General features: G+C 40.5%; 1 protein-coding gene across 1 annotated transcript; it reads right to left on the bottom strand.

Annotated features, from left to right (window-relative positions):
• Positions 1-22302: 22302 nt before the first annotated feature.
• Positions 22303-25913, bottom strand: amer2 (APC membrane recruitment protein 2). The gene has a single exon (XM_036558839.1). The coding sequence runs from the start codon at positions 25753-25755 to the stop codon at positions 23803-23805; it is 1953 nt and encodes a 650-aa protein (XP_036414732.1). The 5' UTR covers positions 25756-25913; the 3' UTR covers positions 22303-23802.
• Between the last annotated feature and the right edge of the window lie 988 nt (positions 25914-26901).

The following is a 26901-nucleotide window of genomic DNA, read 5'->3' as shown; positions in this document are numbered from 1 at the left end:
GTCGCAACTGTCTGTGGTAATCAACCATAAGATCCTAGTAAGGCAGACAGAGTTTAAGCTGATAAATATTTCTTTTATTCTTTCAGATTCTGCCTTGGTTCGATGGACATCACTTTTTCTGGTGTTCTTCATGATGATTTATGCAATTTGGTACCACCCAAATGCAAATGTAGTTGATTGGTAATAAGCTAATGAGAGTGCTACTGGATTTTTTTGCAGTTCTTCTTTTTGGTCGAAGTTTGCTAGCCTGTGAGAAAAGGACAAAAAGTAAGACATATTTTTTTAATTTCAATAATATTTTTAACATCATATTCATAATGTACTTATGCTAGCATTCAAATATTTTAAAGTAGAGATGTTTCTAAAACAAGATATGGACAGTAGGCCTCAATACAAGCAAAAGACCTATACGGTACAAAATTGCAAGAGATGATTTGAGATAGGGATGCACCGATACTACTAATCCCTTCAGATACAGATACCAATACCAAATCCTTAAGTATCGGCCAGTACCAAGTACCAATACTATGTGACCTAACTAACCTGTATATTTGTATGTACAATTACATCTTTTAAATATGGGTTCAATTCCCGGGCTACCAGGCTCTCCTTCTGTGTGGAGTTTGCATGTTCTCTCCGTGTCAGCGTGGGTTTCCTCCAGGTGCTCCAGTTTCAGAAGCTTTCTACAAGATTTTGAAGTGTGTCTGTGTGAATTTTTGCCCATTCATCCAGAAGAGCATTTGTGAGGTCAGACACTGATGTTGGACGAGAAGACATGGCTTACAATCTCCGTTCTAGTTCATCCCAAAACTGTTGGGGTTGAGGTCAGGACTCTGTGCAGGCCAGTCAAGTTCTTCCACACCAAACTCACCCAGCCATGCCTTTATGGACCTTGCTTTGTACACTGGGGCTCAGTCATGCTGAAACAGTGCTCCGCAGTTATTGAGTCAGCAGAGCAAAGGTGACTTTTATGCACTATGCGCCTCAACACTCAGCGACCTGCTCTGTAACACTTTGTGGCTGAGTTGCTGTCATCTTTTTTAAGAGTGTAGATACATTTGAACTGTTGTTCTGTGGAAATACCTCAAATTCTGAGAAAGTAAATAATGCTAAGAATATCATGGAAGTAATTTTACTACAAACACACCAGATGTGACATTCAGGTGTTTATTATTATCAGCGCACTGCACACCTATGACAGAGCTTAAGCATTACCAGATGTTCTCTGATTGGCTCGTGACTGGCCTAGTTGTAATATGCACAGTGGACATACAGCCTCGGGTGGTTTTACATTATTCATCCTATGAGTTTGCGTCCTGCTGTTGTGATGCCCAGTTTACCCCTTTTTTTTACAAAGCTGACAAGACTCTGTGATCATATATAATCTCAAAGACTATCGATCTGAGGTTTTAGGATTTTAGTCCTCACCTGCCTTTCAAAGTGACGGTTTGGCAAAAAAGATATAAAAAAAAAGCCTACCTGCAGTTAAATCAAAGATTGTATGAATCCAGGGGCTGAGTGAAATATGACAGTAACTGAGGTAAATCTGCCAGTGGCTGAGTGAAAGATGTCAGTAAGCTAGCTAACTGAGGTAAATCTGCCAGTGGCCGAGTGAAAGATGTCAGTAAGCTAGCTAGCTGAGGTAAATCTGCCAGTGGCCGAGTGAAAGATGTCAGTAAGCTAGCTAGCTGAGGTAAATCTGCCAGTGGCCGAGTGAAAGATGTCAGTAAGCTAACTGAGGTAAATCTGCCAGTGGCCGAGTGAAAGATGTCAGTAAGCTAACTGAGGTAAATCTGCCAGTGGCCGAGTGAAAGATGTCAGTAAGCTAGCTAGCTGAGGTAAATCTGCCAGTGGCTGAGTGAAAGATGTCAGTAAGCTAGCTAACTGAGGTAAATCTGCCAGTGGCTGAGTGAAAGATGTCAGTAAGCTAACTGAGGTAAATCTACCAGTGGCTGAGCGAAAGATGTCAGTAAGCTAACTGAGGTAAATCTACCAGTGGCTGAGGGACCGTTTGTAAACTGTACATGGTCTTCAAGTGACCTAAAACTGAAAGGAACAGGCACTTAAGCCTCACACCAACTAGGAAAAGGCTGTGACAGAAAGAGGAACCGTTAGCACATCCAGATCATTACTCCACTCATTGTTTTGGAGTTTGTAGTCAGTAAGACTAATTTTATCATTACATAGTTGTTTGGCATCCCTCTAGAGTTGGTTAAGAGACACTCTCATTTTTATTTGATTCAATATGAAGACAAGCCTGAAAAACTGCAATAAAACAGCAAATTCTTTATACTTTCGCAGTAAAGAACAAACCCTGCCAATATGTCAGAATGGTGACATCCATTCCCAAGCCCTGTAGCAACTGTACACATTAAGAGCTTCAGGTAAGATATATTTAATAATTGCTCTTTTAGAGTTCTTCAATAATGATTTGCACTTTAATCTTGCAGTGTTCTGTTTGTGTTATAGCTCAGTGCTGCTGTGAAATATACTGTGATTGTTCTGTTAGCTTGCTGGTGATGGTGCACATCAACAATTAAACATTTAAAGCAGGGGTATCCAATCAAAGGGCCATTAAAGGTCCAGTGTGGGTGCAGGTTTTCATTCCAGACAAGAAGAGCACACCTGATTCCACTCGTTTAATCAGTCAGTCTGCAGCCACACCGGCCCTTTGCGGATAAGATTGGACACCCCTGATTTAAAGCAACACTATGTAAGATTTGGGGATTTGCCCTCTCTGGTGGAAATATGTAATTGCACACTGTGTGGAAGAGCATTTTGTAACGTGGGTTGTGCTTCAGGCCCCCACAAGTAGATGTATATGATTTTTGTGAGTGCGTTGAAAGAGTATATGAAGAGAACTCAGTCAAACTTGAATTATCTACTATTGTCATCATATCTTTATCAGTACAATATAGATTAGGCATTTGAGACCTAAACATCGAGTTGGACCTACTTTTTGAGCATATGCGTGTGATGTGATCCAAAAAACTCCCACCAAATCCATCATGGTTCCTCTGACTTTTAAATCATTTCAGGCATTACAGGGCGACTCGCACGCCCACCATATTTCAGTGTGTTCTTTTTTCTCCTTACTTAGTAATGCTACTTCTTTCAGTTTTAACAAAAAAACATTACATAGTGCTGCTTTAAGTGTGACCTGTTTTGAGCTACACAGCTTATTTTATTGATTCATTGTTGTAATGCTACAATGTGTGAGCTAATGATATATGTTATTTTTAGCCCTCTTATCCTATATTATGACTAGATGTTAACCATAAAAGGCACCATAAATAACCATAAAAGGCAGTTTCCGTCTGTTATGGAGGTCCCTCAATTGACCTATGCATTTTTTTCTTCAATAAAACTGATGGAACATATTTCAAAGGAAATGTGTATGATTTACAAACCTTCACATGAACTAGATTTTCTTCCTGGGTGTATAAAAATGTTTTGTTGTGTTTCAAATGTTATTTAATTTTTTTGTTATGGCAGTTATATATGATTTTCTGATATGAATAAAGCAGCTGTGCTGTTTGTTTTACCTCGTAGAGGTTCTCAGCCCTCCCATTTCACCACTCATTGCTCACTAGCAGCTCAACAGAGTCACAAGATTTCACACACAGAGAGCCAACAGTGTCCTAGTGATTCTGTTAACAGAGTTACGGGGAAAAATGTTTAATTTTAGTATATTATATAATAATAATTTCCATTGTGCTGGCTGAATGGCCACAAGAAGGCCTGAAGAAAGAGACTAAATCTTAACTATAAGCTTCATTACTTGTTAGCTACATTAGCCTCCATTAGCATAGCTCAAGTGTTAAACTGAAGAAGCAAACTTTAGAAACATGTCTTGGTTGATCAGCTACATTTGGAGTAAGGTGACAATTAATGCGTAATGTGGATTTTTTTTTATACCACTTTAAAGCAAGACTGATCCTGAATGAGCAGAGCTACCATGAGACGCTTTACGAACACAAGCCAGGAAACTCAAGCCTGTCAGTTTCTCTGTTTTCCTCCCACGTTGAAAAGAGGTACTTGACGCGCCGCATTCAATGACACATCAAACAACCACCGTTCTCCTTCATCTCTCTTGTTCTCCCCCCTTCAAACTATCCATTTTCACCATCTTTTTTTGTCTTTTATCTGCTGATGTGGGTCTTTCATTTTGCCTCCCTCTTTTGTGTTTTTCCCTCCCCCTGGTTTAACCGGATCTCTTTCAAGATCCAACAGCAAGGCTCGCTCTCTCTCTCTCTCTCTCTCAAACACACGCACAAACACACTCACACGCTACCAGCAGAGCGTGATAAACCCACTGTTTCAACCGCATGAGTAAATGTCACGGTCAGGGGTCAGACACTGCCCTTTCGTCATTAAGCGTGGTCTGTCAGGTTTAGGGTGGAAATGACGGAAGACCGTCTGTCTGACCCAAACACACATATGAAGGGGTGTGTGTGTCCTCAGGGGATACACATATGGGGCCCTTGTAATTTGCTTTAAGGTTGATCCCAGGAGACGCTCAGCCTGCGGTCAGACCTGCCCTGTCTTACCTCCCCATCACAAAAACCGGCTTCATGGCAAGTCATCTTAAAGGGTGATACCACTGATTTAAAAACAATTCTGCATCGTGAAATGGGTAAGATGTAAATAAGGTCATTCAGAGTGGTTTGGTGGGAAATGCTTCATGCCAGAGAAACTAACCGAGTCAGAATTGTTCACAGTGGTGATGATAGGAACCAGACGTCTGAAGAGTCCAATGCCTCTGAAAGCAACACAAAGTTATGGAATATAGTTTTATGATAGTGTTGAGAAGGCTTTACATTAAAATGTATTTTTTTTTTATTCTTCATGTGGGAGCGGTATATGCAGGGCATGGTGAGGCATTGTGAGACTTCAGATTTAAGATTGTTAAATAAATTAGCTTCACTTAGGAAATCAACAACCTGACACTTAGCTTCACTTAGGAAATCAACAACAATTTGACTAGAGTGTTCAAACTTAACTTACATGGTAATAAAAATGATATAATATAGTAAATATAGTATAGATATAATATAATAAATAATTTAACTTGGCAAGATCAATTAACTGTACCAAAAATGTCTAGAAACAGGCTGAATAACCAGATATAATGTTATAATATTCATCCAAGGACATATTAAGAAATATTTGATATCTCGTCTACATTTAAGCTGCTTTCAAACACCAAGATATCGTTTTTTGCAGCTGTCTCTGAAGCAGGGCCTACAGCCTGGAGGGGTGAGATTTTGGTGGGGGTTGGTGGGGATGAGCACAATGTATGGATGAACAGTGACTGCTCTTTGAGGCAGAAGACCCCCTTAGTCATAACCCCCACACACACACGCAAACTCGTAACCCCCCATCCACAGCATGAATATTTCATCAGGGTTGTTTCAGTTAATGGCACATTATGGGACATTACACATCAGGGGGGTCAGTGTTAGGTTAGGGGGCTGTCAATGTAACTGGGGGATGATTTAGCAGTTAGAGCCCTCCGCCGTCCTGGGATTACAGTGAGGAACCGTTCTGTGTCCTCGACTGTCAGTCACACACAGCCTTTGTGTGTTTCGTGAGGGGGTCTATGAAAGGTCCTGTCTATTTTACTGACCTCGTCACAGTGCGTCCCCGGCTGAACGTGACCTCGTGTCTTTGCAGCTGTCAGTTACGCTGTGTGGATGACACTGAAATGAAGAGTAAATGAACAGTTTTACTCCAAAGTGTTGTATATCCATTTGTAACAAGAAGAGGTTCGGGAAAAATAACAACTTTGTCAAAAAACACATTTTTATAATAAAGGTGGCATTTATAGCAATATAGCATTGATATTTCTTGTCACTATATATATATATATATATATATATATATATATATAATGAAGGTGGCATTTATTATTTCTTGTGACTTTATATATTTTATATATATTCTTTACAGTCTGACAAGCTGGGCACAAGCTGATAAATCTACAACAATATTAGAGGAACCAACACTTGCTGTTCTTTTATTGGTCAGCTAAATCTTTCGCTTATTCATAATCAAATATGTGAATATTACAATATTAGCTAAAGGTGTGTTGTTTGCATTGTACTGACTTGTACAGAAGTCCAGAGAGGTAATGAGGTAGTTCTAATTTTCTGGATTGTTATTTTGAGATAACAAGTTAATTATCTTGTTATCTCAAGATAACAAAGCTGTTATCTTAAGATAACAAGTTATTCATCTTGTAATCTCAAGATATCAAAGCTGTTATCTTGAGATAATGAGTTATGTATCTTGTTATTTCAAGATAACAAAATTCTTATCTGGAAAAAATGAGTTACTTATCTTGTTATCTCACACACACACACATCATCTAAACCGCTTATTTATCTGGGTTGCAGGGATCTTGTTATCTCAAGATAACAAAATTGTTATTTTAAAATAACAAGTTACTTATCTTGTTATCTCAAGATAACAATCCAGAAAATTATAGCAACAGCTCATGGCCTCTCCAGACTTCCGTAGACTTGAGTATAAGTTTGTATGTATTATTTGTATGTGTTATTTGTGATTAATCATTTTATTATAATTTTAGGTGGCCATTGTAAGACCTGGTCAGGGACAACAGATGAAAATTAGCCTATAGGGTTAATTCTGGCTCATTTACAGTGTTTTTTCTGTTGACTAATGAGCACTGCCCCTGTCAAATTAATCAATGAAAACAAATTAAAAAATATCTCTGTCAACTACAAACATCATGAAAAATATAACTCATGAAAGAGGCATTCAATGCATTTTGGAATGAACCATGTCAAACTGACTTTTTCAAATTGCTTCAAATTGAGGAATTGACGCGTATGTGCATGTGCCTTAATTCGAGCCATAAATGTGCCTGTCACATTTAATGACCCGGTCAAAACAAAACCCACCTATATGATAATGCTAACTTCTGCTAGCGTCCCTTTGAGATTCTAGCAGTTCATTAGCGCTAAGCTAATGCTGATTCTCATTAAGATTTTTGGCTGTTCTAGATGCGGCATGCGCCCGCCCCCCGGGCCCCGACGATGACGGCTGCGAGAGCTGGCAGGAAGGCGGGACCCGAACACCCAGTGGCGATGAACCTCGGCGAGGACGACAGGGAGGCGGAGCACAAAGCCCGAGCCCCGCCGAGGGACGCGAGTGACGGCGGGAGGAGGAGGAGGAGGACGAGGACGACGGTGCCGGCCATGAGAGGCACCAGGGCAAGGAGCGAGTCCCCAGCTCCGCCGCCTGGGCCCCGCCCCCTCTTCCGCAGCGAGGCCGCTCCACTACACCTCACGTTCGACCCAGGCGGCCGAGCTACGAGCTGGGGGCAGTGACGGGGAGGCGAAGCAGCGAGCTCTTGTCCCTCCCTCGCTCTGTTCCCTTTCAGCTCTTTTTAAAAGGCGCTCACGCTGCCAGTCAGATCAGTATAAGCTCGGCACCATCGTCCTCATCCTCCTCCTCCCGCCGTCACTCGCATCCCTCGGCGGAGCTTGGGCTTTGCGGTCCGCCCCCTCCCCCACTTGGACTGACATTTTTTTCCTCACAAGATTGGTCCTGCTACTGGAAATCAAAGTGATGGCTGATTCCTCTGTCACTTCATATCTATGCTAATAGTTAATGTAATGTGTTAGGCCTTCTTTTCAACTCTTGAAGTCCTGACCAATAGGAGAGCTCGCCTATATATATCTACCTAGATACAATGGAGAAAAACAAGTCCTGATTGGTCAATTTTTAATGAGACATTATAGAATTTAACCCTTTTGTTTTCATCCAAAACCTAACTAGGATACAAGAGTAGCACTGTAATACTCACATAGCATGATTCATAGCATGTTTCTGTTCATATTATAATATTTCAAGGAATATTTTAGGTATTTTGGGAGCAACAAAAAACTAATTGATAAATAAATGTCATATTTAGCATGTTTGTTATTTTATATACGGGGGTAACTAGTACGGTGAAGGGCCCATATCATGGAAACCCAAATTTTTCTTTTATTTCTTTTATTAAATTAAAGTTTAATATAAGTAAACATTGTTAAAATTTTGAAACAGACTGTTTACTCAAGTCTATACAGTCCATATATGGAGATTAAGCTGCAAAAACAGCCTGTTTTTGAATTCATCATTTTCATGATGTCACAAAAACCAACATATTTACATATATTCACCTATTCAGCTTACAGCAGTTTAGCCCCGCCCATTCACACAGACGTTACAGGGAGTGTTTCAGCCCAGGCTGCCTATTTAATGAGCCACAGAAACGAAAACAGTCTGTTAAAGTCTAAGGGATAAAGAGAGGTTTTGTAAAAATGAATTATGACTGTTTTTGATACACAAACCTGCACAAAAGCCTTAAGTGGAGCTCTGGAGAAAATAAATAAATACAAGAGAAATGTAGGATACAGGCTTTTTAAATATTATAAAGTACAAGACATTTAATGTATGTTTGGTTTGAATAATAAAGAATATGTTGTAATAGTATATTTATTATAATTTGGTATCAGGCTGTCTGCTTTGAGGTTTAGTCATCGCTTTCTAAATACAAAAATTTCTTTGTTTTATTTTAACTTCATTCTCAGTGTTTTATGGCTTTCATGGTCAGTTTTGAATAATTTACAGCTCTGTTTATAATATAACATTTCCTTATTATTTTCATAATCTGTGGTTTTTCCTACTAATGATGTGAAATCTTTGTACAGGAATGGCATATTAACATAATATTAACATCATTTGATACATTTATCTGTGATTAAATTGTTCTTTTCTTAGTGAAAACATTGATATCATGGTTTTATGGTTATAGGTACAGGCAAATCAGTTGACTCAGCTGCTTTGTGTGTGTGTGTGTGTGTGTGTGTGTGTGAGCCAGAGAGAATAGAATAAACCCTCACGTTGTCCTGTCTTGTGTAGGATTATGAGTATTTTGAATGCAATGCCTGCTGGGTGGTGGGCCACGGTTAGCCAGGGCAGTGATAAGTCCTCTTACTGCCCCATCCTGACAGCAGCACACTTCGCACACACACGCACACACCAGCTGTGGACTTACTGCCTCTTATGTAACTGCTGTTTGGCCTGACCATGTGACACTACTGTAAGTTTGTGGCTGAGCTGTCTGTGGGAAAGTGATACACTGTGGGTAATCTCCATTCACTGCTTTTATGACTGCTCCAAAAGTTTTGGAGCTCACTCCTCCTGTCCAGGTGGGACACCTTTTCTTTACCGTTCTTTAAATGTTTCCCCCTCCTTCTTGTCTGTGAATGTGCTGTTTGTGTGGGGCTGTCTCACATGTCATCTCCTTTGTTGATAAATGCGCTATTATGTATGAGACTGGCTACCCAGTTTTGCTTAAAGTAATAATCCAATATTTTTCAACTTGCATTTACGGTCAAGTACCACAGATGATTTTGATGATTTTGGCCCTATCATCTGGAGACAGAGAGTTATATCCCCATTTGTGGCCAGGAACAAAACAGAAAAACTGACCATGCTGTCTGAGGGTGGACTGGAATGCAGTGGCGAACCGTGACTTAAAAGCACGGCATTTAATTTAAGCCATAAATGTCAAAACCCAGTCAAAACATGAGGAAAAACCCACCACAACAATAATGCTAACTTCTGCTTGTGTTCCTATAGGATTCTAGTAGTTTGTTAGCGCTAAGCTAACAGCGTTTCGCATGAGTATTTCTTGGCACTTAGATTAAACACAGACATTTGAAGCTTCTAAAAGACATTCTGTGTTTTATATAAGTCTTGTGACAGACATATTATCATATAGTTTACCTTATTACAGTTTTATAGTGGCTCTTTCAGTAGAGAGGCCTGGTGTTTAGCTGGTGTTTTCAACCTAATCTCTATCTGCTGCATGCTCCACATATGGTCAGTTACCATGTAAGATCATTTTGATGTGTTTACTTATACTGAAATAGAAGTACAGAAAACATAGAAGAACATATAATACAAGCCAATAGGCAGATGCTAAAGCAGCTTCTGAGAGGCTTCTATTATAAGTGTGTGTTTTTACCCAATTTTCTTTCTGCTACTAAGCTGGGAGGGTGAAAGCTAGTATGTCTTTCCTCTGGGACATATGAAGTCAACCATAGCATTATTTCAAACTGCTGCTAATGCAATGTCATAAAAGAGCTCAATATGCTTGGTTGAGCCTTTTTTCCAAACCAGTAGGAGAGTTCGTTTAGCTATATCTACCTAGATACAAGAAGCAAAAACAAAAATCTTGATTGGCCAATTTTCCTCTGGACATTTCTGGGCATGAGAGTAGTGCTGGCAAACGTTGGGGATCGGTCAGCTGACTTAACAGAATTGGCAGTTAGTGTTCTCCTCCAAACGTGTTGAGCTGTATTATGAGGCAGTTAGTGTTCTCCTCGAAGCATGTTGAGCTGTATTATGAGTCAGTGTTCTCCTCCAAGCATGTTGAGCTGTATTATGAGGCAGTTAGTGTTCTCCTCCAAGCATGTTGAGCTGTATTATGACATTGCATTAGCAGCAGTTTGAAATAATGCTATGGTTGACTTCATATGTCCCAGAGGAAAGACATACTAGCTTTCACCCTCCCAGCTTAGTAGCAGAAAGAAAATTGGGTAAAAAACACACTTATAATAGAAGCCTCTCAGAAGCTGCTTTAGCATCTGCCTATTGGCTTGTACTATATGTTCTTCTATGTTTTCTGTACTTCTATTTCAGTATAAGTAAACACATCAAAATGATCTTACATGGTAACTGACCATATGTGGAGCATGCAGCAGATAGAGATTAGGTTGAAAAACACTGAAGTATTCCTTTAACGTCCTGTGTTATTAATACATACTATTTGCTACGCTCTTTATTCCTCCGTCCTTAAGCACTATATAAATAAAAATTATGATGATGACTGATCTGGCCTGATTTATTCAGGCTTACTCAACTGCTCAGTGCACCTTGAACTGATACTCAGTAATCCAAAAGCAAATTAGGAGCAGAAGAAGAAAGAGAATGTTTATGATGTATCCCACCAGTGGAACCTGACACAGTTTCTAGATGAAGTTGTTGCTCTTTCTCTCTCGCTCTACCCTCACCACCCTCTCCCTGTCCAGAACGGAGATTTGGGAGACGGGATGTTTAAGTTGACATGACAGATCAGCGTGATCCAGAATATTGATCAGATTGATTTTTTAATCTCTCTTCAGAGGATTAACCTCCACACTGCATGCTAGGCCCCAAGCCAAGTGCCCTCAGTGGGTTAGAGCTGCATGCAGTGATGTGGCCAGAGCTTCCAACACAGAAACGGATGAAGAAACACGCCTGTATTTTGGAGAACACAGACACGCACACACACACTTGTCTGGGTACAATGTCAGGACGTAAGGTCATACATATGCCCCTTATGTATTATGAAAGTTTCTACAAGTAATAATATGTCCCATATATATGTCATAATATTTCTCATATGTATTATATATGTAGGTACTTTTATGTAATAATATGTCCCATATGTATTATTTCTTTACATTAAATACTGTAAATTACATACTGATGCTCACATTGCATATGCTAAATGAGCCCATAAAACACATATTTCCAGTACTTTGTATTAGCCACAGACACAATATAATATAATAATATAAAGCACTCTTTGATCTTTTAAGGGACTTTAATGGGATTTTTTTTCGAACTGGCATTTTACATTTAAACTTAAAATTATGTGCCTTTTTACGTAACATAAATAAAGTGATATATTGAAAGTGAGGCCTCTGGCTATTTCACACCTTACATTTAGTTATGCATAATTATGTTATGACAATTTGCTTGTAGGTACAGCAGCAGCGTTCAAGTAATGCATGTATGCATGTACCTGGCTCATGTTATGTCATTAAATTGAAACACATTGGCTAAAATCAAATTAATAAACTGACAAATTCCTGATTGTGTGTTTATAGAGAAAATTTGCCAATTCTGAATGTGCATATCTAAGTACTATTATGGAATAATATTATTATGTCTTATATATGTCCCAAATGTATTATATGTCTGTAAATACCTATATGGTATAATAATATGCCTCTTATGTTTATATATATATATATATATATATATATATATATATATATATATATATATATATATATATAAAACATTTTGTCCTATTTGTAACAATGAGAGGTTTGAAAAGAATAACAGCTGGTGTACACCCTTCAAAACAGCATTTTTATTTCTTTAACCCCTTAACAAGACATGGGCCCAAAGTATATTACACACTTCTATATCCTAAGAATAGCCCTGTAATTACTGGAATAATAAGCCTTTGTATAAAATAAACCTGGGATGTTAAGGGGATGTTAATAAAGCTGATATTATTCATAATGTAACACTGATATATCTTGTATGCGTAAAGGTTCACTCCCCAGCAACATACTTCACAAACAAGAAAGTGTTGGGACAAAACCCTTCAGATGTATGTAATGTATATATGTAATAAGAATTTCTAAGCCCTGATTCTAATCCTGTCCTTAACGTCCATAACCAAAAAGATTTTTTGTTCTCTTTCAATTTTAGAAAATGAAATATGTAGCATTTGTTAAAACTATTTTACAATGTCAGGACCAATTTTCTGATTGTTTTCTGCGGTTTCATACAGATTCAGGACATGTTTGTCTTGCAAGTGTACAAAAACAAAATCTTCCTCACACACATATATACACACACACACACACACACACACGTTTCTCAGACCCTTACGGACCTGCACAATATCCTTACACAGTTCGCCCTGTTTTTAGCCTTGTTCCCACCACTCAGAGTGAATGATTTATGAAATACACCACAAGGATGGCAAAGGATGTGGATCTATTATTGATGAAGATGGAACAACCACTTTACAATATCGTGAGAGAGTCAGACCTACTTTTAAAACATGACGTCATCCTTTGGGAACTGTACTCTTATTAGGCCTCAGCATAACTGTGAGAAAGGCCAGTTTAGGCCACTACAGGCCTGTATAGCAGCTGTATGATTTTCAAAGGATGAAAGCAGGGGGAGCCTTTGCCTTTTGCACCACGTGCAGGGTGTTAATCTCAAGAGGCTGCAGCAAAAGAGAGAAACATATGAAATGTGAGAGCCTGTCTTTCTTGCATGAGAGGTGGTGCGTGAGTGTGTGTGTGTGTCTGTGTCTGCATGTGCACAAACTCACATTCTGCGCCACACTCACTCCAATCAGCTCCCTCATTTTCAGTGGGCTCGCTTCGCTCCCCCAGCCCCACCCCCACCTCTCATTGGATGACCTACTGAGGTTGCCATGGAGTCTTGTGTAGTGGGACAAGCCTGTGAAAGAAGGGGCGCAGGTTGTGAATGGCCCCCACCGTATGATTTCACGTGCACACAAACAGCTACACACACATTTGTTTTTATCAGGATGTGGGGTCATACATACAGCATGTCCCATACGCAAATTCCTATATGTAATAATAATGTCCTATATGTATTATGTAGGTGAAGTACCTACATGTAATAATAATATCCTATGTGTATTATATAGATGTAAGCAACTATATGTAATAATAACAATTTATATGTATTATATATGTGTAAGTATCTATATGTAATACTAATGTCATATGTATTATATAGGTATAAGTACCTATATGTAATAACAATATATTCTCAGTAACCAAAACGTTTTGGTGTTTTAGGACCATGTTTATGGTAAACTAGACCTGTTTTTCTCTGTTGTTTTTTCAGGACAGTTTTATCTGAAAAATAATGTAGGTCTCATATGAATTGCATATGTGTAAGAACCTACATGTAATCATTATATTATTATATTATATTATTATTATATATTTTATTTGATATGTCCCATTCCTATTGCATATATGTAAGTATTCATATATGAATTATATATGTGTAAGTAATTATATATAAAAATGACATGCCCCATATGTATTATGTATGTAAGCGCCTATATGTATTAATACAGTTCCATATTTCCATGTTTGTAATGTATACTGTACATGTAAGTATCTCCGTGTAATAATAATAATATATATAGTACCAGTATGTAATAATAATGTGTTATATACAACACACGTAATAATATGCACATATTTATGACATATATGTAAGTATTTAAGTACCTGTACATACAGTGTTAATATGTCCCATATGCATTAATAAGTAATAATAATATGTAACATTTAATAATAATATTATTTTTCTATTTTATAATATATAGTATACTAAATCTAACCCTAACCTTTACTTTAATAACAAAAATGAAATGGTTTTGATCTTTCGGTTTTTTAAAAAAAACAAACATGTTGCTTTGTTACAAAGTCAAGGCTTTGTTTCAGTTCCTGAATAGACAGGTTAGTCCTGTTTTTGTCTGTTTCTCCAAAAAAATCAGGACATTTTATTCCTGAAAATGTCCAAAAACACATATGAATGCATCCACACTTCCTCGCACAGTGGGGTTTCGCAGCAGCTCATGTGTGTATCTGGCCTGTTCTGCTGCGTATCCTGACCTTTTCTCAGCCCTACTTAACGCAGCTGAAGCTCTGCCTTTCTTTCCCAGCTGAAGCTGTGTGTTGAGGGCTCTCTTGGTGGAGAGAGAGAGAGAGAAAGAGAGCTGGAGATTCCTCCGTGTCAGCTTTTCTGTAGTTTAAAAGCACTTTTCACCCCTCTGTACTCCAGGCTCGGGGAGAATTGGAGCCTCGAGCAGTGTGCAAACGTTCAGGAAGTTTTTAGGCAACTAGTTCAGGTCTCCCCTGGAGATGAAGGAATAAGCATTCGACTAAAACAGAGAGGGCGATTGAGATCTTTAAAGGAATTTAAAGGAATACTCTAGTGTTTTTCAAGCGTATCTCTATCTACTGCATCTGTAGCATACAGATGATTACTACAGACAACAAGGTTGACAGGTTTATCTGTGCTTAGTAAAAGAACAAAAACATTAACTCAAAAAACACTTAGAATAGAAGCCAATGGGCAGCTGCTGTAACACCTTCCCATTGGCTTCTATTGTAGTGTGATTTGAGTCAAGGAGTTTGCCATTCTTTTACTAAGTGCAGGGATAGTATTGCCTGTTCTACAAAATGCAGTACATAAAGATTAGGCTGAAAAACACTGGAGTATTACATCTCTGCTCTTAGCTGTCATACTATAAACAAAGGGTTGAAAATAGCAACATGATTCACACATCAGAACACTCAGCAGAACCTGCCCTGACTAGCCAGAGTGAGAAATCCCATCTCTAACCAACCCACAGCCAGAAATACAGCACCAAACAGAGCCAGATCCACTGTAAAACCTGCTATTAGCTTTTTGCTTTATCCTTCATTTGGCAGCAAAAGTGCTAAAACAACAATGCAATTCACACATCACAGTGATCAGCCTGATTACCCTGTGTGTCCAGAGTGACTTTCTGGAGGTTCAGCGAAGATTCAGTCAGTAATCCAGTTCAGAAAACCACCATTCAAATCCTGCATTTATGTTCATTTAATTCCCCCTGTAAATGCTTTACAACACATACAGTCTGGAACTTCTCCTCATGTCTCAAACAGTCCTCTGATTGACTTGAATGAGAAATATACAGCTGAAACAACAACACAAACTTGAATATAACATAAAAAAATGACCCCACACACTAGCTATGTGCTCCATGCCTGTTTCAGCATTGATGTTCCAATCCACTATAGTGAGTGGACTATAATCTTTCCCTCAAAATCACACAAACAGACCCTAAAACACATTTTAACAGATAAATAACACTAAATAATATCATTAATATTATTATAAAATTGATAGTATTTAGCTCGGTCTTTCTGTTTACATAGATCTTGATTTTAAAAATATCTGCCATAAATATGCAACTCAGTCTGTAATTAAAAATAAAGCCTGTCTTACTGTGTATCAGAGCACTCAGCCTGAATCCAAGAGGACAGAAAATTAATAAAAAACATGATCCCCCTTATGCTAATTGTTTATTTTTGACTCAATAATGATCAATAAAATAAATCACCATCGAAATTCTTGCACTTTCAGCTCATAGACACTCCAGACTAACAATTTCTGAAGAGGTATCTGGGGTGCAACTTGTTTTCAAGATCTCTATAAGCAAAAATGTATAACATTTTGCAGGCGCTTGGTAAATTTTTGATCAAAAATCAGGCAAATTTACAGAGATATCAAATTTCTGTTAGCATTTACATGCAAATAATGGCACATCTGAGTAGCCCAGAGTCTCCTGAAAATAACAACATATGGCATGCGTGATCATGTAAATACTTTATAATTTAATCGTAATGTAATTGACCCAAATAAGAGTTATAATTGTTGAAGGTCTCTCAAGGGGCAGTGGGACTTTCCATTTGTAATTTTGCAGTGATAGTATTTGTGAATAATTTCATTAGTGCATATCATAACAAGAATCCTTTATCTCCTGCACCAACATGCACCAGAGCTGTGTGTGAGGTTGCTGTTTTGCCTTGGCTTCATCTATGCACTGGTTGACATTTGTAGTTTTCTCTGAACAATCGTCTACTCATCGCTGAAATAGAGCTTTCTTTCTCTCCAGCTCTCTCGCTCTCTTTTACCCGTCTGTGTAAATGCACTCTTCTGTATCTACTCTCTGTTCTGCTCTGTGAGCAAATTCAAGATTCCTGCTTGCCAAAGCCCTCCAAAAGCACTTTGGCAATCTCTCACATACACTGTCTCCACAGCTCACACACACACTTAAAGCCATAGTTTGGTTGGGTGGGGTGGGGGGGGCGGGGGGGTTGTACACCACTTTCCTCTTTCTTCAAATGTGATCAAATTAGATTTGAAGCTTGTTTAAAGCATCTAAGAGACATTAACATATATTTGACCTTGCATGTAGCAGTTTTACAACGGTTCTTTCAGTAAAGAACCCTGGCATAGAGCTGCCACTGCTGTTTTCCATTCCAGAAGGCCTAGAGTGACATTTTGTCTTATAAAATTGGTCCAACTCATTGTAAAAATGGGATTGTTGATTCCACTGTCAGTTCCTAACTACATTGTTAATTTGTTGATGATTATATTAAGTCACTACAGACATGTATTATTTTTATTTCACAGAAGTCATTAAACCTTATCTGAAGGCCTAGAAAACCCTAATATTTCCCTTTTGTTAATCAGCCAAGATAAATTTGATGTCCCACATTTTGCTTTAGTTTTGCACTGGAGCTATGAGGCTAATGTAGCTAAGCTAATGGAAGTGTATATCCATTCGCTAGTGTCATTCAAACTGCACTCCCAAGTCAACACACTTCACACTGTGTTATGTTTTTAACCCCTTAAATAGCCAGGACCTGCCGCCAGGCCCAAAGTGCTATTACACGCTTCTATAACCTAAGAATAACTCAACCAGTTTGCATTGAAGTCCCTTGTAGTCACTGTATGTAGTTAGTATGTGACAAGCCTGGGATTTTAAGGGGTTAAGTAAACATAAATAAACTTGCTGCTATGGCTTCTGACACTGCATGACATGCTGTTATCTATTAAAATGGACAAAAGTAGGCTTTGTCACATAGCTATAAAATAGCAGCCATCATCATAAAGCATGAATTTTGTCTATAGGCATATTTTTGTCCAGTTTGCTCAGTGGTGATTAAGGGGGTAAAGGCTTCCATAACTTAAAAAGTCAAACTATAATTCTGCATCTGTGTATCTGTAAACGTTCACAGAGGTGTCTGCCAACATATTTAAGTGTAATCCAAACATATACACTAGGTGGCAAACCAGACTGTACAATAGACAGTAGACTGTACACTTTTTCCTCTCTCTGTCTCTCTGAGAGGTAAGGCTATGTTCACATTACCAGGCTAAAATGGCACAAATCAGATTTTCTTGCCTTCATGTGACACAGATCTACAGAAGTCTGGAGAGGCCATGAGCTGTTGCTATGATTCTGGATTGTTATCTTGAGATAATGAGTTAATTATCTTGTGATCTCAAGATAACAACTTTGCTATCTTGAGTTTAAAAGATACTTAACTTGTTATCTAAAGATAACTTTGTTATCTTGAGATCATAAGATAGTTAACTTGTTATCTAAAGATAACTTTGTTATCTTGAGATCATAAGATACTTAACTTGTTATCTAAAGATAACAACTTTGCTATCTTGGGATCACCAGATAATTAATTTGTTACCTAAAGATAACAACTTTGCTATTTTGAGATCACAAGACAATTAACTTGTTATCTCAAGAAAACAACTTTTGTATCTTGAGATCACAAGATACTTAACCTGTTATTTCAAGATAACTTTGCTATCTTGGGATCACAAGATAATGAACTCGTTACCTAAAGATGACAAATTTGTTATCTTGAGATCACAAGGCACTTAACTTGTTATCTCAAGTTAACAACTTTGTTATCTTGAGATCTAAAAGTGGAGCCAGTAAACAGTGCAAAAGCAGCACATCTGACTCATTTTCGTCTTCGTTTTGTTCTAATAAAGAACAGCTGAGAGGCTTTAGAACTTATTATCTCCACACTGAAGGCTTGTTCTGTTTATTTGTTGTTCATAATGCATGTGGTTTCTTCATGTGACTTCACTGATTGGGATGTGCACGTATATAAGCATGTTTTAGGACACTGGTTCGTTCACATTAATGATAGACTTTAATCACTTACCTGCACACAGGCACACAGGTCTGAGGAACGATTCAGAATACAGCAATGAGGCATGTAATGTGAACATAGCCTAATACCCACTTGACCGTTTTTGTAATAATTTGAAGACAGGTCGTAATGTTATCCTCTGCTAGCTCATCCTTAGCCCAGTCCATTTGATTTTGTGCTAGTTCTGGTTTGGGTTGAGTATTGTTGGGGTCTCACCCCGCCCCCAACACTATGGGATAGCCAATTAGCATTTGCTTGACACACAGACAGCTCTGCAGATTTGTCTGACCTGTACTTAATATTGTAGTGTTGTGCCTGGCTGTGGCTCTGTGAGCTACGCTTACCAATGAAGATCTCAATGTCTACCTTCATAAAAGTATATATTAATTTTTAGCTGAATTAGCTTCATAGTTCTAGTGCAAAACTGACATCATAAACATTTGGATTAAGGAGAAAATTGAATAAATTCAGTTTTTCGCTGAACTTTCGCTTTAAGCTCTGGCTAACACAGCACAGCCGTAGAGTGCAGCCTGTGCATTTCTCACTTTCCCTGGTCACTAATTCTTGGCTCCAACACAGATTCGCTCAGTAGGCCCAACAGCTCATTAACCGGGCCTCCCTCAGTGTCAGCAGCGGTGAGGGAGCAGCTTGGGCCCAGAGGTGCCTGCGTGGCCCCCAGGTGGGATACAAGGCTAATGAGAATATGAGCAACAGCTTCCCAACACCCCCACCCCTCCGTCTCAGCTGTCAGCCACAATCACACCATCCTATTGTCCATATGGGTCCACGGGCTTCAGCACGCTGACACACATTGGCCATCCTCCAGTATTAGCACACTCCTACACAGCGCATGCACGCTCCAACAACAGCTGCATGATTGTTCACTTCATTTGTTTATGTTGTTCTTCTCTCATTTGTCTTTGTCTGGTGGGGGTGCAACTCTCAGGACACCTCACGATTTGATTCGATTTTCGATTCAGAGTGCCAAGATGAAACGATTGTTGATGCATCTTGATCTCCATTTTTGATTTATAGAGTCTACATTATAAATTTTATTGTCATAATGTAAGCTATAGACATTATCATTAACTGAGCTACCGAAAATCATTAATAAACATCACAAATAAAGCAATTTAATTCTATGTAACAGCATTTTGTGAAAACTATTGGACATTTTTTATATATAATCAAGGGTTATGACTGAAAACACGTGCATAGACCTCTAAAGTCATGTCGTCATTCTGTTGTCAGAATGTTGTCCTGGTCTAATCAGATTTTTCTACGTGGAAAATGAATGCCGTTTTCAAAAACTGCTGCTATTATAGCACAATGTGGTAAACAAAAATGCACATCTTTTCTCGGTATGGATCTTGATCTTCTGAATTACAAGGTAATTAAGGAGTCAAAATACAAACATTGCTACTACTGCTGCACACTGAATTGACATCAGAACACTGCCAACTTTAGCAAAATACCCCAAACGAAAAAGCCAGACTGGCCGTAACAGCTGCGGATTTCAAAAACAGAATTCATTTCTTGGTGAAATCTGCTAAGATTCAGAGTTCAAACACTAACTACAGAATGACGCAGGACGTCAGAGGTCTATTGCTCCTTCCTCGCTTTAAACGCAAACATAAAAGTGACTTGTGCACACATATCGCCCCCTGCTGGAGAAACAGATTGCCACACGTGCTCAGCTTTAGTAAACGAGTAAGTTTCAAAGCCATATCCATGTGAGTTACATGATAAAAACAAGGTGTTTTCTATCATTATGGCAGCATTCAGCAACAGATGCCTGTAGGAAACCATGAAGTATTGAAGTATTATATTTTCATAATTTTACAGCTCATCTGAACCACTGGGACTCTTAAGCTGTACAGAGAATGTTGAGCATTTTCTTCAGATGGTATGTCTCACTCTGGGAAACCCTCAGTGTATTTTTTCCACTTTGCTGCAGGTTTGCAGTTAATTTTTCAGGAAATTTAAACTTAAAGCTTAACTTCAAGCATTACTGTGTTAGCTGGTGAGCATCTTCTAAGCTGGTTGTCAAATACACATAAAACATGTTCTTACATAGAATATTTTACTATGGTTTACAGGGCTTATACTTCATTTACATGAAATTTGGGTCCAGTGTATGGCAGCTAGCGTGCAAGCTTTAGTGAGATCCTGCAATTTCTTTCCTGCTTGAAGCCAGGTATCCTACTTTATAATGTCTCTGAGTGCGCACGAGTTTATGTTATTGCAGCGTCTGATTATGACATTTTGTGATTTTGTGAAGAAAAAAATCACAATGCATTTAAGAATTTATTTCTTCCCCATCCTAGTAGCTGGGTTCATTTTTCTCTATTGTGCTTTTTTCTCTCTCTCTTTCTGTCAGCTCACAGAATCAGGTCTTTGAAAACTGGGGCATCCCACCATTAGTCACACACGTACACTCACAGTCACAGCCCTCATGCATACACATATAAACACACACAGTAATGGAGATTAATGAAATGTACACATAATTCCTGTGGTTAATGCCTGACGTCATCGGATATACAATGGCCTGATTAAAACTCAGGCGTACCTCCATCTATCTATCCTAATCTATCAAACAGTGGTAGCCATAGTAGCAGCCAAACATGCACCGTGGTCTGTCATGGATGAGTGTTATGGTGTTACATAAGGCCTTTACATAAGGATCCACACTGCAGAGAGAGAGAATGATTAGGAACGAGTGTTTCTCGTTGCACCATTACAGTGGGGACTGCACCAAATCCCCCCTCCATTCACTCACACATGCACACATCTCCTTATGCACGCTCTCACCCCCTTAAAGGGGAATTCCACTGATTTTGCTAAATGTCTGCATAATTAAGTGTTTAAGATGTAAACAAAGTCATTTAAAGTTGTTTGAGGTGAAGCGCTGTATTCTAGAGCAGAACTGTTTACAACAGTGGTGATAGGAACCAGACATCTGAAGCCTCTCTAAGCTACCTCACAGTAAGTCACTTCACAAAATGATTATGAATATGCTGCCAGATACATGGAACATTGTTGTATGATGGTTTTGAGGTAACTTCTTGGCCTAAGACATATTTTTTAAAAGCCATTCCCAGTTATGAGGCAAAATAGTACCCAAAGAAAACTTACTTTTTCATATTTATCATTGTTTTGCCATTATCAACATATAAAAACTAGTAAATAAAATAGCTATATTAGTGTCCCATCATGACCCCTGGCTCCGGTCACCCCCAGAGTTGGTAAGTTCCTCTCAATGCATCACTTCAATCACTCTGAATGATTTTATTAAATTTACAGTTTGAAAAATCTGCAGAATACTACATCAACCAACAAGAAGCACTGCTCAAGATTTAGCGCCCCTCTATCTAATCTGCATTCAGCCAACACATTCTGTGCTCTTAACCCCCCGCGACCACACCAACATTAATAACGGATCCCACTTTGTAACAAGAAGGTTTTAACTCGCCATCATGAACCCTCAGCTGAACTATCTGACATGCCTATTTAGCACTTATCCTAGTAGCCACTTCACTCCGGCTGCAAAGCCCTTGCATCTGTGCTGTTTCACACATCTCTGTGGCTCGCTGCCCACATGGCCCTGTGGTGTGTGTGAAATGGACGCTCGTACATTCACAAGTCTGGAGCCACCGCCTTGGCATACTCACAGCGGGGTTTTATTCATAAATTAGTGGAACAGAAAGGGAAAAACAGCAAAAAAAAGAAGGGAACAAGAGGAAGAATACGGCCGTTCCTTCCTAGAGGAACATTGTTACAACTCAAACAAGGAGACAGTGTGTAGAGCGGAGAGACAGATTTCAAAAATTACCAGGAGAAAAATAAACCATCCAGCACTGACAGTGTTTGAAGCATGACCTTATGTGCTCCCGATCGTTCGGACCCTTGGGCTATTTCAAAAGCAGGGTCAGTCTGTGTCCAGAGAAGGAGGGGAGACTACAGTCTCTCCGAGAATGGCTGCAGGGGTGGAAGACAGTTGACTTTTGACCCAGACTTGCTTCTCTAGCTTCTCTCTTTCTCTCGCTCTCTTTCACGGAGGAGTGAGCAAGCAGAGCGTACAGACTTGTGTGGTGTGTGCGTGTGTAGAGTGATGGCATGCTACATTCACATCTCTAGATCAGTGAGTGTTGTGGAAGTCAGTGGAAGCAGGGGGCACTCCTGACCCTGCTGCATCTTCTTTTTGTTGTCTGACAGAGACAAAAACAAGCAGTCTACATGTCCACAGTGAGGCCTGTCTTGTAAAAAAAGAGTAAGAAAAATGTGAGCAAGAACTCGGTATAAAAAAGTTGTTTTCTTAAGAAGTCATCTGTTTTTCATAGGAAGTCGTCTCAAGCGGTAAGAAAAGAGCGTCTCAAAACGAAGATTGTGTTCCCTGATCCTGATTGAGGAATAAAGATTCTGTGAAGCTTGGTTCGGAGTATTTGAAGTCCTCGGCCTTGATTTATCCTGCAGGGTTTCCCATTTTGATTCTGTTTTTGTAAATCCCAGAGAGACAGCTGTGTTTCCCAGAGTGCACAGGGTTTTTTTTTGTGAAGTGGAGCCAAAGACTCCATTGCTTGCTGGTTCAGGAGGAAGAGTACCTCCAGAGGGACATGTTGGGATGAGTTGTTATTTTTTCAAGAAGAACATTCTGAGGTTCAGTGTTTTTCTGTAGTATGTATGTGTTGGGTGGTGAAGACATAATCTTTTCACAGATTGGCAGGCATGGTAAACAATCAGACAAGCTCAGATTATTATTACAAATGTAATATGTTTTGAATGTAATTATGTCTACATATGTATTAATTACATCACATGTAATATGTGACATATTACAGGATATTAATTGCACTGATGCGAAAAGAAACACAGGAAAATTTGTAAAGATGTAGTGTCCTACAGGACAGTGTGACCCGCTGATGTGGAAACTGTCAGTTTTCCCAACTTTCGTCCTGAAGTACCCCTACCCTTCACAATTAAGTGTTTTCAGGTGTGTGTGGTGCAGAAAAAACTCGAAAAATGTGCAGAACAGGTGGTACTCCAGGATCTGGGTTAGGAACCACTGGTGTAATTAGTAATTTGGCCTAAAGCTCTCAGTGAAGGGTCTATATTGTCTGAAGCATTTTAGAGGTGGTCAGGAGTTCTACTTCCTGTTTTGCGCTGTGTTGATGCTCTTGTTTCCTGAGCGACGGACAGGGACCTTGGAGACAGGAATGCGAGTGCGTGCTGGAGCGTTCTTTGTGGGAGGGTTGCCCGAGGTGGGGCTTACAGAAGAAGACAGCGCACCCTGGCTAGAGGAGTGGGATGGCGTTGTCTGCTTCACACTGATAGGGATCTTAGAGTCTCGAGGAAGACTGGTGCTGCCCTTTATGGATCGGAAAGAGGAAGAGGAGGAAGACGAAGCGTTTTGGGAGGGAGGGCTCATTTTGAGATCACCTGTGGAAGGTGTGGGCGAACTCATGTCATCGTCATCTGAACCAGCAGCACCTGGGCTGTCAAGGTCGTAGAGGTCGTAAAGTGCGTCTCCGGAGCAGCTGTCCCTCAGCAAGCCATCCCGCCGTGGGAAGCCGCTGTCCTCGTCCTCTGGTCCAGGTGTAGGAGAGTCCCAGTAGCCCTCGTCGCTGGGTGGGGCATCCTGGAGCTCTTTATCAACTGGAGGAGAGGAAGGACGGGCGGACTGCTGCTTCCCTGTTTTGCTGATTCCACTAATAGGTATCTTACTGAGCCCCAGACCTTTCACCTGAGGTGCTTTCTTCTCCTGCCGAACTGGTGGGTGATGCAGCATGGGGTCAGCACGGGATAGAGCTGGGGAATCCTCCCCCTTCTGTGGTAGCATGTGCCAAAGCCCTTGCATGTCTGCATCGTCTACACCTTCTGGACTGGCCATCTCCTCTCCACCACCCATGTAGGCAACTATTCCACTGCCTTGTGGCTTTTTAGCTGGTGGACACACTCGTTGGTGAGATGACATGTAGGGAGAGATGGATGTCAGGCTGGTCACTTGGGGAGGAAGGGGAGGTTTAGCGGGGGAGCATCTCTCAGTTGCTGCTCCAATCACCCTACGCCCCCCGCAACCACCACTACTGCTCCCTGTCCCACTGCTAGTAGCACTGCCCCCATTTCCAGAGTCCTCTTCTGGATCAGCAATGATGTCTCCACAGCCTGTTAGTGAATCAAAGCTCTTGAGTGAGGTCACATCAGTGAACATAGAGCAGAGGCGGTCAACAGAGGGCTCGGATGGTGGGTCTACTGAGCTGTGCTCCAGTGGAGGGGTCATAGCAGAGGCTGGTATGGAGGTCAAACAGGCTGGACTGCTGTGTTGAACCCTGAGAGGTCCTCCTGTTTGAACTCTGATTGGTGAGGGAGCTGGAGACTCCTCAGTGGCCTCCTCCTCAACCAGGGGAGAAGAGCTCTTCTCACACTCTCCATTACTACCCTGTAACTCTTGCAAAGAGGTTTCACTCCAGGTCCCGGAATTGTCTACAGGAGGACGCTCTTCAAATACCTGCACTGAGGGCTCCAGCGTAAGTGACACATTCTCCTTCACTTTATCCACACTGTTGGAGCTGGAAGTTGGGATGAGATCCCCTTCTTTCACTTCTTTGGCTACTTCCTGAATCTCAGAAGAGTCATCCCGTGGCGGGGGCTTACGGCGCCAGCGCATGCTGCTGAACAGCCCCTTTAGCCCACGGCCCCTGTGCCCCAGTGTGGTTGCTCCATCCCCAACACGAGTGCTATTGCGGCGCAGCAAGGAAAAGAAGCTGAATGACTTGGTGATGGCACTGCGCACAGGGGCAACCGAGATTCCTTCCACTGGAGCACTATGGAGCAGATCACTGATGGACTCTTCTTTCTTCTGCCCCTCCAACTCAGCTGAAACGTCTGTCGTTAAGCCATCATGGGTCTGGCTCCTAACGAGCTCCTTGCCACCGGTCTTGCTGCCTCCCTCCCCTTTGTTCCTGACCGAGAAGATGCTTGGCATGCCGCTGCCGGACTTACGCTTGCCGAACAGCTTGAAGGCTGCTTTGTTGATCTTTCCCGATGGCTGGGGCTCGCACAGAGGTGGTTCAATACATTCAGTCTGAGCCTCCATCATGGCTGCTCTACTAAATCCCCCTCTCTGTCTCTCTATTACTCACTTTGTTGCTCTCTATCTCTAACTGTAGACTCTCTCCCGCTCTGAATCTTTCCCCGTGGTTGTGGCTCCTGCCTTTGCCCGTCTGTGTTCTCTCCCTCTCTCTTTCTCTTCTCTGGTGGCTGCTCCTGACAGTCTCTATGGTAACTGGGAGGGCTAAGCCGCTTTCGTCAGCGTTGGAGGCAAGCCAGTGCTCTTTTCTCTCCGCCCCCACCATTCCCCTCCTCCCCCTCCTCCACCCCTTCAGCATCGCAGATCCTTCTCCTCTTGTCTTTACGTTCATTATTTATTTCCTCATCCTAGATTTATTCCCTCAATCCCACGGACACTGAGGCTGATATGCACTCTGCGTTTTTAACCAGACACTGAAGAATGAATACGCTGACAGAGAGGGAAAGAGAGAGAGAGAAAGAGAGAGAGCAGGACGCACTGTTTGCAGATAGTCTTCTGTTATGTTTCTCCTCATAGATCACAATGTCAATGAAGAGAAATGCTATTACAATATGGATTTACACAAAAATGCATCAACCTTCAAAAATAAGCGATCGTCATCGCTAAGAGGAGGAAAAACAGTGTGAATGAACAAAACCTCCCAGTGTAAACAAAAATAAGCCACTGCTGAAAATCCCTCTCAGATGAGAGGGCTCAGGAAAACATGGGGCTGAATAGCTGCTCTAGTGTCTGTGCATGGGATTTAAATAATGCTGCTGACTGGAGAAATTACAGGGATAAAGTGGCGAAGCTCATTTAGTGAAATATTTCACCGTCTTTCCTTCTGTGCTGACACACACACACTGGAAGAGTGGACCTCAGAAAAGGCCTAATGAAATTTAAATGAGATTAAGGCACCGCTCTTGTTGACTGTCCTCAACTCTCCCGTACTGTTTAGGCTGCTTGATCATGTTCCATGTGCTCGTGTCGCCCCTTCCTCAAGCTCGGCCCATCTGCCTCCAACATATGGGCACAGGATGACTCCCGTTACACCCAACTTTTGCTCAGTAACAGCCCTGCATGTCTGCGGGTGCACGTCTGTTGGTTAAAAAAGCAAGAGAGATCTCTCTGTTTTTAAGGACTGGAGTCTGTCTAGACCACCCTTTGTTACACACT

This window comes from Colossoma macropomum, unplaced genomic scaffold, assembly GCF_904425465.1.
Source record: "Colossoma macropomum unplaced genomic scaffold, Colossoma_macropomum, whole genome shotgun sequence".
NCBI classification, from domain to species: domain Eukaryota; kingdom Metazoa; phylum Chordata; class Actinopteri; order Characiformes; family Serrasalmidae; genus Colossoma; species Colossoma macropomum.
This window is presented reverse-complemented; position numbering and strand designations above follow the sequence as displayed.